The sequence below is a fragment of the Oratosquilla oratoria genome, chromosome 28 (genome assembly GCF_046742065.1).
Source record: "Oratosquilla oratoria isolate Oo_2021 chromosome 28, ASM4674206v1, whole genome shotgun sequence".
NCBI lineage: Eukaryota > Metazoa > Arthropoda > Malacostraca > Stomatopoda > Squillidae > Oratosquilla > Oratosquilla oratoria.
This window is the reverse complement of record NC_134804.1, coordinates 1,140,001-1,153,150: the sequence shown is the minus strand read 5'-3', so window position 1 is coordinate 1,153,150 and position 13,150 is coordinate 1,140,001. Positions and strand designations below refer to the sequence as shown.

At 48.1% G+C, this 13,150-nt stretch overlaps 1 protein-coding gene across 1 annotated transcript; it reads right to left on the bottom strand.

Annotated features, from left to right (window-relative positions):
* Positions 1–3,722: 3,722 nt before the first annotated feature.
* Positions 3,723–4,428, bottom strand: LOC143040519 (uncharacterized). Its single transcript, XM_076211614.1, has 2 exons — positions 4,151–4,428; positions 3,723–4,048 (listed from the first exon to the last, which is right to left on the bottom strand). Exons 1-2 carry the CDS (start codon positions 4,404–4,406, stop codon positions 3,972–3,974), a joined length of 333 nt encoding a protein of 110 aa, XP_076067729.1. The 5' UTR covers positions 4,407–4,428; the 3' UTR covers positions 3,723–3,971.
* Positions 4,429–13,150: the final 8,722 nt, after the last annotated feature.

Sequence of the window (13,150 nt, the reverse complement as noted above, 5' to 3'; positions counted from 1 at the left end):
GTGTCTTCGGGAGAGAGAGAGAGAGAGAGAGAGACAGACAGACAGAGAGAGGAATCCAGAAGACCAGAGAGCCTCAATGGCCATTTCTTTGGGACAGCGGCCGAAGTCGAGGTGGCCCGCCTCCTCTTGCGACATCTGTAGCGAGCCTCCTCCTGGGCACTGTTCCCACTCGGTCTTTGTGTGTCTGTGTTCCTAACATATCTTTATCTATCTACAGTACTAGACGTTCCTCGTGGCAAGATGGTTCCTAACGGGACTGATGGATTCAATTATTATAATTTTCATTATTATTATTATCATTAATATCACCATCATTATCATCATTATTATCATTATTGTTATCATTATTATTATCATTATTATTATCATTATTATAATTACTCAATTCTGGGGCTACATGCCTTGAACTTTGTAGCATATTTGCAGCATTCTTTTTCTTGATAGAGATTCATGTACTTATGCTCCTGAACGAAACTTTTATTTTTTAAACTAATCTATTTATTTCTTAAATTTCATCTAGTTATTCATTTCTTTACTATCTATTCATTTATCTATAAGTGTGATAATTTCCTATTCTGCGATCGACCTCGTCAGAGGCTCGAATGTCTTTTTTTGGCATGTGTTTCCATCATAACGTACCGGCAACAAGCCCTGCACGCCTTATTTGAGCAAATCTGTCCCCCGACGATCAGCTACCTGGACAGCTCCCTCTCCCCTGACCGGCTTGGACGAAGTTGTGACGACATGATCAAGCTTCGTCACTTCAAACGCGAGCGAATGCGCCTCTGCGCTCACAGACTCTACGTCTGTTTTCAGTCGCTCTTCACCTGCTGTATGAAAGGTGATTATCAACAGCATCACGATGAAAACGTTTCTCGCCGCGCCAAGGATGTCCCCGACTTTACCAACAAGACATCGCAGGATCCTCAAGCAAGTAAGAGACCACCAGGAACCTTCGGAGAGCCAAAAAGGACCCTTTGCAAGGACAGTCCTCGTTTCGAGTAAGGCAACTGGTTCCATCACTGTTGCCAAGATTCCCCATCAGAAGGGCACTTGCAAAAACGAGATCTGCAGTGAAATCGCAGCCCTCTCAACGTTGAACCACCATAACATAATCAAACTGGTGGACGTTGCAAAGTACAGAGGCTGCAAAATCATCATCACTGAATACTGCCCTGGTGGGACGCTTTTAGCAGCCATGGAGAGGCACAGCAAGTCGCCCTCTCTTGCCTGGGGCCTTCAGATTATCTCGTACTTCAGGCAGCTTGTGTCTGCCGTGTCCTACATGCACTCCAACCAATGGGCACATCTTGATCTTAAACAAGATAACGTCGTCCTCAGCGCCGACTTAAAGGTCGTCAAGGTCATCGACTTCGGCCTCTCGATCAGAACCTCAAAGGTTTACCAGCGACAGATGAAGAGTGTAGGAGGGTCGCCTTGGTACTTGGCTCCCGAAGTGCTGGACAAAGCCCAACACCCATACGCCGGAGGAATGGCTGATATTTGGGCTCTCGGCTGCCTTCTCTACGAACTATGCATGGACCGCCTGCCATACTACAAGCCAAGAATAGGACAAATCACAATAAAGAAGCAAATGAGATACTATGTGGCCTGCTGCAAGCAAGGGAGACCAGCTCTCAAAGCCCTAAAGCCAGGAAACTTCCAAAAACACCACGAGAGGACTATCTTAAAGATTCTGTGGTGCATGCTGGACCCAAGGCCGGAGACCAGATCTACCATCTGGCAGGTAGAGGAGATCAAATTCGAAGAGAACAAACACAACCATTGAGCACTTTTCCCCAACAGATCATCTGTCAAACATTAAACAGCAACGCTCTGTGACCGCATTCGAAAGACGGAAAGGGCCAATATACTTTCCTTTGAGCCCTAGGGCAGTAAAAGGGTTCTCCCTCAGCTGAATAAAATTGCATGGCTACAGCCAGAAAGACGTAAGTATAGAGTAACAGATCTTAATGATCTACAACCGCTTCTGAAAAAAGGACAATATCTTTCAGCTTAAGCCAAAGAAGCGTCCCTCCATTAAAGTTTCCAGGCGAAGGCAGAAAAGCTCATTCTTTACTGAATCAAATCGTCAGGTGTAACACACACACACACACACACACACACACACACACACACACACACACATATATATATATATATATATATATATATATATATATATATATATATATATATATATATTTATATATATATATATATTAATATATATATATATATATATATATATATATATATATATATATATATATATACACATGTACGAGTAGGTAGATTAGATATCATTCATTTGCATAAACATACATATGTATACACTCTATATGTATATATTTTAACTTCCAACGTCCACCGTGTGACGCCAGTTTCAAAACCTTTATCCTGGCTGTTAGTATCTAACATCTGTACGGTTTTCCTTAGCGGACGTCTCCCTCACCCCGATTCCTGCAGGCAAACACTGACTAAATATCTATTCGGCGTCTTGAGGACCATCACGTGGAAGGATCCTGGAGATGGCACAGGGGCCATTCATGTAGTAGTTGCTACAATTGTCCTTGTTGGAAGCAGCTAGGATATTTTAGGTCAATCCCATGACTGGTTTCTTTTTATTGGAGTTAAAAAGTTAATAAAGGTTTATTGTATAAATATGTACAGCTATACATGCATTGATATACAATGCGGGCAACACCCCGCCAGTGGGGGAGTTGTTGTGCCCTAGTGGGTGGAAGGTGAGGGCGTAGGGAGGTCTGCGAGGGGGGGGCGCTGCCCTGAGCACCCTAAGCATTACGTCCATGGGCGTGTGGCGGACAAGGAGGGCAGCTCTCGTTGCCCGACTGCTGAGGAGGCGGCCTTCTGCAGGGTGGGATTTTTTTTTTTTTTTTTTTTTTTTTTTTTTTTTTTACATTTATTGATCACAAGAAGTACATCTTGTTTGGGTCTCTACCCATATTCCTAGAAGGCATACAAGTATGCCTTTTACAATAAAAGTTACATGTACATGTGTTTAATTATGTCAATATTTGTAGCGCTGCACGGTCCTGGTCGGTCTCCACGATCTAGCCGACGTGGTTAGTGTCCTATGTGTCCGTCGCGTCCCATCCGGTCCAGCCGACGTGGTTTAGTTCCTGCACCCGTCGCGTCCCATCCGGTCCAGTCCAAGGCATCATGCGCAGTTACCTAAGTGAGAAAGGAGAAGATATTAGTCCTTTGGCTTGAATTTTTGTGGTGAGCTATAAGTCAATATTTCAAGTGAGTACAGTTAAGAACCCATCCGTATCCTCTGGGGCTGGCACTTGAAGGAGACTTCCCAGCCGACGTGGTTGGTATCTTTTGCACTCGTCGCGTCTCATCCGGTCGGTTCAGGGCATCCTGCGCAGTTACCTAGGTGAAAAAAAAAACATTAGTCCTTGGCTTAAGTTGAAATGTGTCATAAGTCAAAAATCAGCAAGAGAGTACAGTCAAACAGAACCCATCCGTATCATCTGGGGGGCGGCACTTGAAGGAGGCGTCCCAGCTGATACGAGTTAAGTGACATCGTCAGTCGACGGATGAGTCCCCCGGCCGAGGTCCTGGGGCCCGCACGCAGAAATCTGGTCGCTGGGCAAAGGGCCACATAATGATCTAGCCCGTTTGCGCCGGCCTCTCCACAGTGGATGCAGGCCTCCGGCTGTCCCGTCACCTCCGAGAAACATCGATATCCGAGACGGAGTCGATGAAGGGTGACTTCCTCTATCCTGGAGAGACAGACTCCAGGGGTCAGTCGCTCATACGCTGTGGCAACTTGATACCAGCGTGCTGACGGCCTCTGGGCTGTCAGGTTCCTATGGCTTTGCAGCTCCCTCTTGGCCATCGTTCTCGTTGCAATGGCCAAGATCTCAGGTCGGCTCGGGAGGACACCGATTCCGCCTTCCATGTCCCCTGTGGCCGCTCTTCTGGCCACCCTGTCTGCCGCTTCATTTCCCTGGATGCCGATGTGTCCCGGCACCCAGTTGAGGACGACTGATCTCCCTTGCTGACGGAGGGCCTTGAGCTGAAACAACAGCGAGGTCATTAGTTTTTTTATGGTCATTATGATAAATTTTAAATATTAATTGCAACAGAGCTAAACTATCTGTGTGCACAACTACATTACGTTGGTGGGTGTTGAGAGCATGGGTCAATGCTAGACCCACTGCAACACCCTCTGCTTGCGTCGAGCAGCGAGTGCCCAACACCCTTACTCCCTGTTGCTCGTCCTTCGTGACAAACGCTGCACCTGCCACGTTGTGTACGGGATCCACGGAGCCGTCTGTGAAATAGACGACGCAGTTTTCCTGGGCGACAGATCTCATTGTGGCCTCCGCATCCGCCCGCAGGCGCGGCAGCGGCGTACCGCGTCGTGACGCCATCACACTGATTCTGGCCGGTGGATTCTCCCAGGGGGAAGACTGCACATAACCTTCCACCGGCACATCCCTCCTCTTCTGAAGGATAAGGTCATGCAGGTGAAGGTCCCTTATGCGGACCAGTCCCGCCTCTTGCTGCATACTGGCGACCAGAGTCCAGCGCGGCGCGCCCAATATTACGCGCAGCTCCTGGTTCTGTACTGTCTCCAAGCCAGCCAACCGTGTTGCGGATAGACCAGCCAGAGCACTGCTTGCATAGTCTATCACCGGTCGAATTGCGCTGACGTAGAATGTCCGGAGGACAGCGCAGTTGGCACCTGCCTCTCTGGTCGCCAAGGACTTCAAAACGTTAATCCGGCTGAGGACCCTTCCCCGGATGTAGGCCACTTCAGTCTGGAAGGACAGCCTGGAGTCAAGCCAGACACCAAGGTACATGTGCGTGCTGACCAACTCTACCTCATGTCCCTGCAGCAGAAGCCTGTCCCTCGGTGTCACGCTAGTGCCAAAACACATGGCTTTGGTCTTTGGTGGCGAGATCTTGAGGCCAAGCTCTTCGCATTTGGAGGAAATGCGGTCGAGGCACATTTGCGTCCTTCTAGCGTTGGTCCTTCTGCCTACTACCACCAGCGCGACATCGTCTGCGTATGATAGGAGGCGGCATCCTGTGGGTAGAGGAATGGCTATTAATTCAGTCATCAGCACGTTAAACAGGGTGGGACTGAGAACCCCACCCTGGGGTGTACCGTTTTCCAGGGGGTGATAGCAGGACTCCACTCCCTGTAGACGGACTCTGGCAGTTCTATTGGAGAGGTAGTCCGCTATCCACTGTAACAGTTTCCCCTGTACTCCCCTGGCAGCCAGACTGTCCAGAATTGCAGCGGGACTGGCAAGCTCGAATGCCTTCTCTAGGTCAAAGAAGACGACCATGGCGTGACGTTGCTCCACATGGCTCAGAAGCGTTGCAATGCATTGAGCCGTGCCCACCCCTTTGGTGAAGCCATAGGGGTTCTCTTGTGGTGGTCCCAGTTTCCACAAAAGTCTTTGGAGAACCATTTTTTCCATGGTCTTCCCCAGGCAGCTCGTCAGGGAGATAGGACGATACTTTCCGGGCTCCCTGGGCTTGGGGATAGGCACGATGTCGGCCCTCTTCCAGTTGGACGGAAGTCTTCCATAGGACCAACTGCTGTTTACCACCTGGAGGAGTGCTTCTTCTCCAGCATCCCCCAGGTGTGCAACCATGGAGTACGTCACTAGGTCGCTCCCCGGAGCAGTGTCGGAGGATCTCTTACGTGAGGCTTGCAGCTCATGGATGGTGAATGGCGTGTCCGTGTCACCCGGAGACCCCATGGCAGCTTGTATCCTGGCCTCTCTTGGTTCACGGAGCATGGCCTGCCTCTGCTGCAGCTCGGCTGGTAGCGTGGCTGTGTGCTTGCGTCTGGCAAATTCTTGCGCCAGATTTTCTGCCTCGCACTGTGGTGCACGGGGAGCGCGCCGTGGTGGGGTACGGCTGGTCGCTATGTGGAGTTTCCCCCAAAGTTCCTTTAGCGTGGTGGACTCACTAAAGCTTTGGCACCATTCTAGCCACTTCTCGCTACGCACACGTCGAGCTGTCTCCTTGGCCTCTTCGACGGCACTCCGGAGGTTGGCCAGGTTAGCAGGGTTGTGGTGTCTACGCAGGATTTTTCGTAGACGGTTGACCCTGTGGTTGGCATCCTTGATCTCTTGGTTGTAGTACCAACCATCACGATGTCTCCTCCTGTTGAGGCCTTTCTTAGGTATTGCCTCCTCTGCCGCTGCATGAATAGCAGAGACCAGTGAGGCCTCCGCATCATCCAACTCACCCATGGCCAGAGCGTCGGTGACGACCTCGCGAGCCACTCTGTCCTTGAACAACGTCCAATTGGCCTTGCGCGGGTTCCACCTTCCTATTCTCTGGACCACTGGGGGTGGCGGGGCTACGGTGAGCGACATGTCTATTCCAAAATGATCACTCGTAGCCGTGTCGTTGATGCTCCACGACATCCGATGCAGCAATGAGGAGGAGACAAATGAGAGATCGAGCCTGCCATGTCGTACATGCGTCGGCGACCCGTCGTTCAGTATGACCACACCCGGGCTGGTGTTCAGGATTTCATCAATGTGTCGCCCGGACGAGTTTGTAGGCGACACAGAGTGAAGAATGGGGTGGTGCGCATTAAAATCACCTGCGATGATGTACTGCTCATCCTCCGCGACGGTGCATACTTCCCCCAGGTCCAAGTGTCCACGCACAGGGGCCTTATAAATGTTATACACATGGACCGTTTCATGGGGGAAGTGCAGTCGAACTGCGAGCACCTCCACATCTTCCCCACACTCTATTGGTGGGTCTACTCTTGAACATGGGATGGACGCATGGGCAAGGGTCATACAACCTCTGCTTGTGTCCGTTTGGGGCGACACGAACACGTGGTATCCAGAGATCCTGATCTCTTCCTCTCCCACCAGGATCTCTTGCAAGAGGATAACCTGTTTTTCCTCCTGCCGTATGATGGCTTGCAGAAGTGACTGTTTCGCTCTGAATCCAAGGATATTCCATTGGAGGAAGCGAACAGTCTGGGTGGTCGAGCGCACTGTGGACAATCTATCCATGGTGCTCGCTGTCTTCCGATGACTCCGCTGACGATGACGGGCTTGACGGCGAAGAAGAAGAGCCCTCGCTGCTAACATCAGTGTCCGTATCCACCCCTTGGTTTCCCCTAGGTACGTCAGGGAATCCAGCCACAAACGCTGCGCCACCTGCCTTAGAGAGGGTATCCTCTCGCCTCGTCTGGTACCGCTGGACTCGAACTGGACCCTCAGGCAGTGTAGCCTTGACCGCGGCTCCTGCGGTACTCTTGGTACCTGCTTTGCCTTTTCGGGCCGGTTCGTCAGACGTTGGCGGCTCTGCGCGTACTGGGGAGGGCGCTGGATCCTCCTCGGGTGTCCGGACACTGATCGAGGGCACTGCGGGAGGCCGCGCAGGAGATGGGATCATTAGAGAGCTTTCGGTCACCTGGGTGGTACCTGGTGCAGCGGATGGAGACATGGAGGGCTTGGTGGCAGGTGGGCACTTTTTGATGGAGACCATCGCCTGCGCTATGTCCTTGAGGAAGCTCGTAGCTTCCCTGACCTGGTCTTCCGAGCTCCCCAGGTGGCGGGCCAGCGCAGCCGCGGCGACCATGACGAACTGCATCAGTTCGTCATCCTGGAAGGTGAGTAGCCGTAGAAGGGCTTGCGCCGGCTGCTGCTCCCTTTGGACAGGAGGTTCTGCCGTGGGCTGCGGTTCTTGGTTCCGTTATGGAACTGGGGCCGCTGAGGGAGCCCAGGGAACTCTGCCTCCGTTAGCGCAGGCGACGGTGTTGGAGGCTGCTGACGTGGCTCCCTCGGTTGCCGAGGGTGTTTCCACACCGAGGGACGGGGCGGGGCCGGAATGTAGTCCTCTCTGGCCTTGTACACCTCCCTCGTAGCCTTGGCCTCGTCTCTGCGGACGCCTCAGGCAAGGCTCCAAGCGTGGTGGGTTTTGCCGCAGTTGGGGCACTTGGCCGTCGTCTCCTCATTTTTCTTGTGCTTTGCAATGCACGTGTCGGTGGTATGTGGGCCACTACAGATGCCGCACTTAAACAAGCGTCTGCAGTGCCTTTGGTGGTGCCCATACAGCTGGCAGCGAGAGCACCTCATGGGGTACGGCACAAAGGTGCGTAGTGGGAACGTGCCCCACATGCCCAGGTCCAATTCCCTCAGTGCGGGCCCCCGGAGGGTAACCACAACCTGCCTGGTGTTCTCCTTGCTCCAGGTGCATCTTTCTGCACTGATCACCTGTGGATGCTCTTCGATGGCATCCAGGGTATTAATCGTTGACCAGCCCTGTAGCACCATCTTCGTTCCCTTCTCTGCTTCTTCCACCCTCTGGAGGTTTACCCTCCTACCACTGACCTCCGTTAGGTTGACAAGGGCAGAATAGCGGCCTCATCCTTAGGAGAGATGAGAATCTCTCCGGTTGGCAGGTACTTAAAAGTAATGTTCCAATTGCTATGCTGTTTCTCGATTTCTCGAGAAAGCGCATAGGCTGATTGGAAGCCTTCTGGAGACTTTGGGATCTTGTATCCTGTGGTGACCAAAGGGGGCGATGCCCTCTTGGCCCTTTCCGCTTGCTCCCGACTCTCCTGCCCATCTCCAGAGCGCATAGCGCGCTCTTTCTTCTTACTCCTCTTTTGGCCAGCAGTCACCCAGCCTCCTTCACCGTCATCGCCCGTTTCTGAAGGGCGCGTGGATTCATCTATTCTTGCTGTTGCTGGTAGCAGAGGAAACGAGGGATCGAGACAGGATGAGTAGGCGGGAAAGCGGAAGGGTAGTGATTGGGGAGGCGGAGGAGGGAAAGGTGGGGAGAGGAAGAGGAGGGAGTGATAGGGGAGGAGGGATAGTGGAGAAGTGAGTAAGGAAGAAGTAAAGGTGAGCGTGAGGGAGAGGGTGGTAAAGGGGGGGGGGAAGTAGAGTGATAGGTGTAGTAGAAGGAGGAAGGGAGTTGGAGGGTGAGTGGCGAAGGGCAAGGATGGAGGAGCAACTAGGTACAGGGGAGGAGAGTGAGAATGTGGGTTAGGAGAGGACGGGTGGAGGAGGAGGGAGATGGTGAGGAAGTAGGAGAAGAAAGGGTATGGGCAGGAGGGGTTATGGAGGAGGAGGAAGTTGTGAGCGGGAGAAGTAGGAGATGGAGGAGCGAAGTGGAGATAGGCGGAGGAGGGAGAAGAGTAGAGTGAGGGTGGAGGAAGAGGGAAAATGGAGGGGGAGGTAGTATGGAGGTAGGGAGATGAGGGTTATGAGAGGGAAAGGGGAGAAAAAAACAAAAAAAAAGGAAAGAAGGGAAGGAAGGGAAAGAAGGGAAGAGGGGAAAAGGGGAAAGGGGAAAGAGGGGAAAAGAGCACAACACTACATCGTGTTTAAAACCGTACACTTTTAATACTTGATATCGTACTTAGTCACTGCACTTTTACGAAAGTACGATAAGAAGAGACTTATTATCGTACCTAGTCACTGCACTTTCACGAAAGACGAAAGAACACTACACTACACTACACTACACCGCAATTAGTACTTGTGCGTAGCATTATAATCAATATTGCACTTAATGCTACCACTTATTTGAATTATATTAAATACACCTATTGCTTACACTTAATATCGGAAGTATAGTAACTATACTTCTAACACCATATTTTCTACACAGAATACTTCACTACACTATACTTTTAGCACCGCACAGCACTTTTCCAGACGTATAATATTTATGCTTCTAGCACCGCATTTCACACAGAAAAACTTCACTACACTATACTTTTAACACCGCACTCGGAATTATATCACTTAATCCCTTCAATTGCACTTTTTCGGAAGTATAATATATAATTATACTTCTAATCACAGCACTGTTCACACGCTTTATTTTAACCACAAAACTCTTCAAGAGTTTCACTTTACCACTACACAACGAGGCGGAGCACTCCGCAGACGAGCGAAACGACGTTGACCGACTGCTGGTTTCAATTCACCACTACGCAACGAGGCGGACCACCCCGCAGACCAGCAAAACGACGCTGACCAACCGCAGGGTGGGAAATGGCGATGACAGTATTTACAAAAATGGTGACGAAATTCTGGATTCTTTGTGTTGAGTATGCAATTATTCAAAATATTTTTACAATTCATAAATATCCTTTTTACAGGATGCAGATGGATATGTTTTATTTTATTTATAAAATAAATTAAGTTGTTATAATGAACATTGTTATTTATATTAATTAAAATTAGTCGAATGCATGTTCTAAGGGGTGACCATAGTTTATCCTGTGCTTGGCGGTGGGTAACTACGCGTGTTGGCTACCGAACACTGCAATCAGACCTTTGCGGGTTGGTCGCGTTGGGTAATACGGTCTTTCTCAAACGACGATCCGCAGAAACTACCATATATATATATCTATCTATATATATATATATATATATATATATATATATATATATATATACATATATCATTAAGAGTGATGGCTAGTTTTGCATTAATTATTTGCTTAATAACGGGTTCAGTGAAAAAAAGATAAGCCACCAAATAAAGAGAATGATGGACAGCTGGCATAAAAACAACAATAATAACCAGAACAAAGAGAAAATTAACATATATTATAAATCTATTTTTCGTCAGCATATAAAGAAGATGAACGCATAATGAAACAAATTATAAAAAGAAACATTAAACCAGTCAATACAGATAAAATACTCAACCTGGTAATTTATTATAAAAGCAAGAAAAGTAGCCACCTCCTTATTAAAAACAGCCCCCAACAAGAGAAAAGGGAACTTCAGAAATCCCATGTCATCTATAGGTTCACATGTACACGAGGGAACTGTGAAGCCCTCCCATCCACCTATATTGGCATGACGACAATGAGGTTGTCCCGTCGCCTCTCATATCACCTGGCATCTGCAGCCCCTAAAAATCACTTAGGAGAAGCCCATGGCATAACACTATCAAGAGAGAATCTAGAGGAAAACACTGATATTTTGGATTTATGTACTGACGATAGACGGCTCCCAATTTTAGAAGCATTATCTATTAAGGAGTTAAGCTCAAATCTAAATAAACAAGCGGACGACCTTAGAGCCCTCCCAAGCATGAGACAAACCGGTGTATATCCAAACATGAGACATAACACCACAAACGCCAATATGAGACAAAACGCCACCAGTGCAAACACGAGATAAAACGCATGTATGTGTGTATTTTATTCTTTTAAGAGAGTAACAGTGCATCCCATATTGCACATCATCATCTCTTTTATATTATGTAGACATCAGTCTTGACTCCTGTGCGTACTATTTTCTCTCCTTCGAGGAGCCATGTCACATCACGCAGTACATAATTTTTTTGTTTTCCTTCCTATTTATAGAAACCAGCAACATATTACTTTTCACTTTATTTTTTATTTATTTATTTATTTTTATTCAGAGAGTAGTCTTGGATGCTGTAATGTTTCATACCTTCTGTAACCCTCATAGGACAGCCTTGTATTATGATTTGTAATATATATTTTTTTCATGTTCTATAGAGTAACCTTATATCAGGAAAATATAGGTTTCCCATTCTAGAACTGCTTTATATCCTGTATTACACCACATTCCCCTTGCTCTACAGAGACCATTTTCGTCTCTCTCTCTCTCTCTCTCTCTCTCTCTCTCTCTCTCTCTCTCTCTCTCTCTCTCTCTCTCTCTCTCTCTCTCTCTCTCTCTCTCTCTCTCTCTCTCTCTCTCTCTCTCTCTCTCTCTCTCTCTCTCTCTCTCTCTCTCTCTCTCTCTCTCTCTCACTCTCTCTCTCTCTCTCTCTCTCTCTCTCTCTCTCTCTCTCTCTCTCTCTCTCTCTCTCTCTCTCTCTCTCTCTCTCTCTCTCTCTCTCTCTCTCTCTCTCTCTCTCTCTCTCTGTCTCTCTTTTTCTCTCTCTCTCTCTCTCTTTCTCTCTTTTTTTTTCTTTTTTTTTTTTAAGCCCAGAAGGCAGAGGTGCACTGTACCGGAAAACGACGTTTTCCTTCCTTCCTGCCTTATTCTCTGAACGCAATAGGTTTCCATCCTACGAAAGACTCTTACTGTTATCCTTTTCTGCCTTGCAGCCCACTGGGCACAATTATTTGACCCTTTTAAGCTCTTGCGGCGTCGTGAGCTCCCTTGGCACCAGAAAATCGTCTGACACCACCCGCAGGAAAAACGTAACTAACTCACCGTTCCACTCCTACGTAGTGGGAAGTGAGAAACCCCTAACAGATCAAAGCCCTATCAGTTGTGATAATCCGTTTTTTTATATTTTTTTTTTTATTTTTTTTATTTTTTTTTTTTAGGCCGACGTTGGGTCGCCTCCCCACCTAGCCAAGACTGTCGGGAACCCATTCGACATGGCCCGCAGCGGGACCCGGGAATCAGACTCGCGACCGACTGTTCGACACGGTATCCATATGTAATGAATAAAATAGTGTGGGGTTAACCATAATAAAATCTGTGGCCTTTGCGTCAGAATGGGGCCGAAAGCTGTCATCATACTTATGGTGACGCTTCCATTCCTGAATAAAATCGTTTTGGGTTTCAAATTGAACAAATTTTTATTTGAGAAGGATTTACCCACACAGTGGTTAACGAATGGAATAGACTTAGTAATCATATAGTGAGCGCTAAAACTATTAATTGTTTTAGAGAAGGTTAGATAACTTTATAGATAGGAATGGTAGATGGTAATGGACATGGAACTGCCTAGTGTAAGCCTTGTAGTCTCTTTCAGTTTCCTCCATTCTTATGTTTTTATGTTTTTCTTTAAGCAAAATTGAATTCATAAAATGGATCACTGCGACAATGATGACGTCGGCATTGCGCCTCAAGATACCCATTTCTTCTTCTTCTTCTTCTTCTTCTTCTTCTTCTTCTTCTTCTTCTTCTTCTTCTTCTTCTTCTTCTTCTTCTTCTTCTTCTTCTTCTTCTTCTTCTTCTTCTTCTTCTTCTTCTTCTTCTTCTTCTTCTTCTTCTTCTTCTTCTTCATATGACATCGACACGGCGGTTGTGCATGCATAACCTCCACCCCCTCCCGCAGTGCGCCGGCGCATCTTCTCCATATTCGTGAAAATCCGGATAAGTTCTGTAAAAATTCTGTAGCATCTGTTCTCAACGTGTAGCGCAGAACCAGTCACACACACACACAC

Coding starts and splice junctions, on each gene's coding strand:
- LOC143040519 (XM_076211614.1), bottom strand. CDS start 4,406: ATGGCGTCACGACGCGGTACGCCGCTGCCGCGCCTGCGGGCGGATGCG. Junction 4,049..4,150: donor TGCTCTCAACACCCACCAAC/GTAATGTAGTTG, acceptor CTGTTGTTTCAG/CTCAAGGCCCTCCGTCAGCA.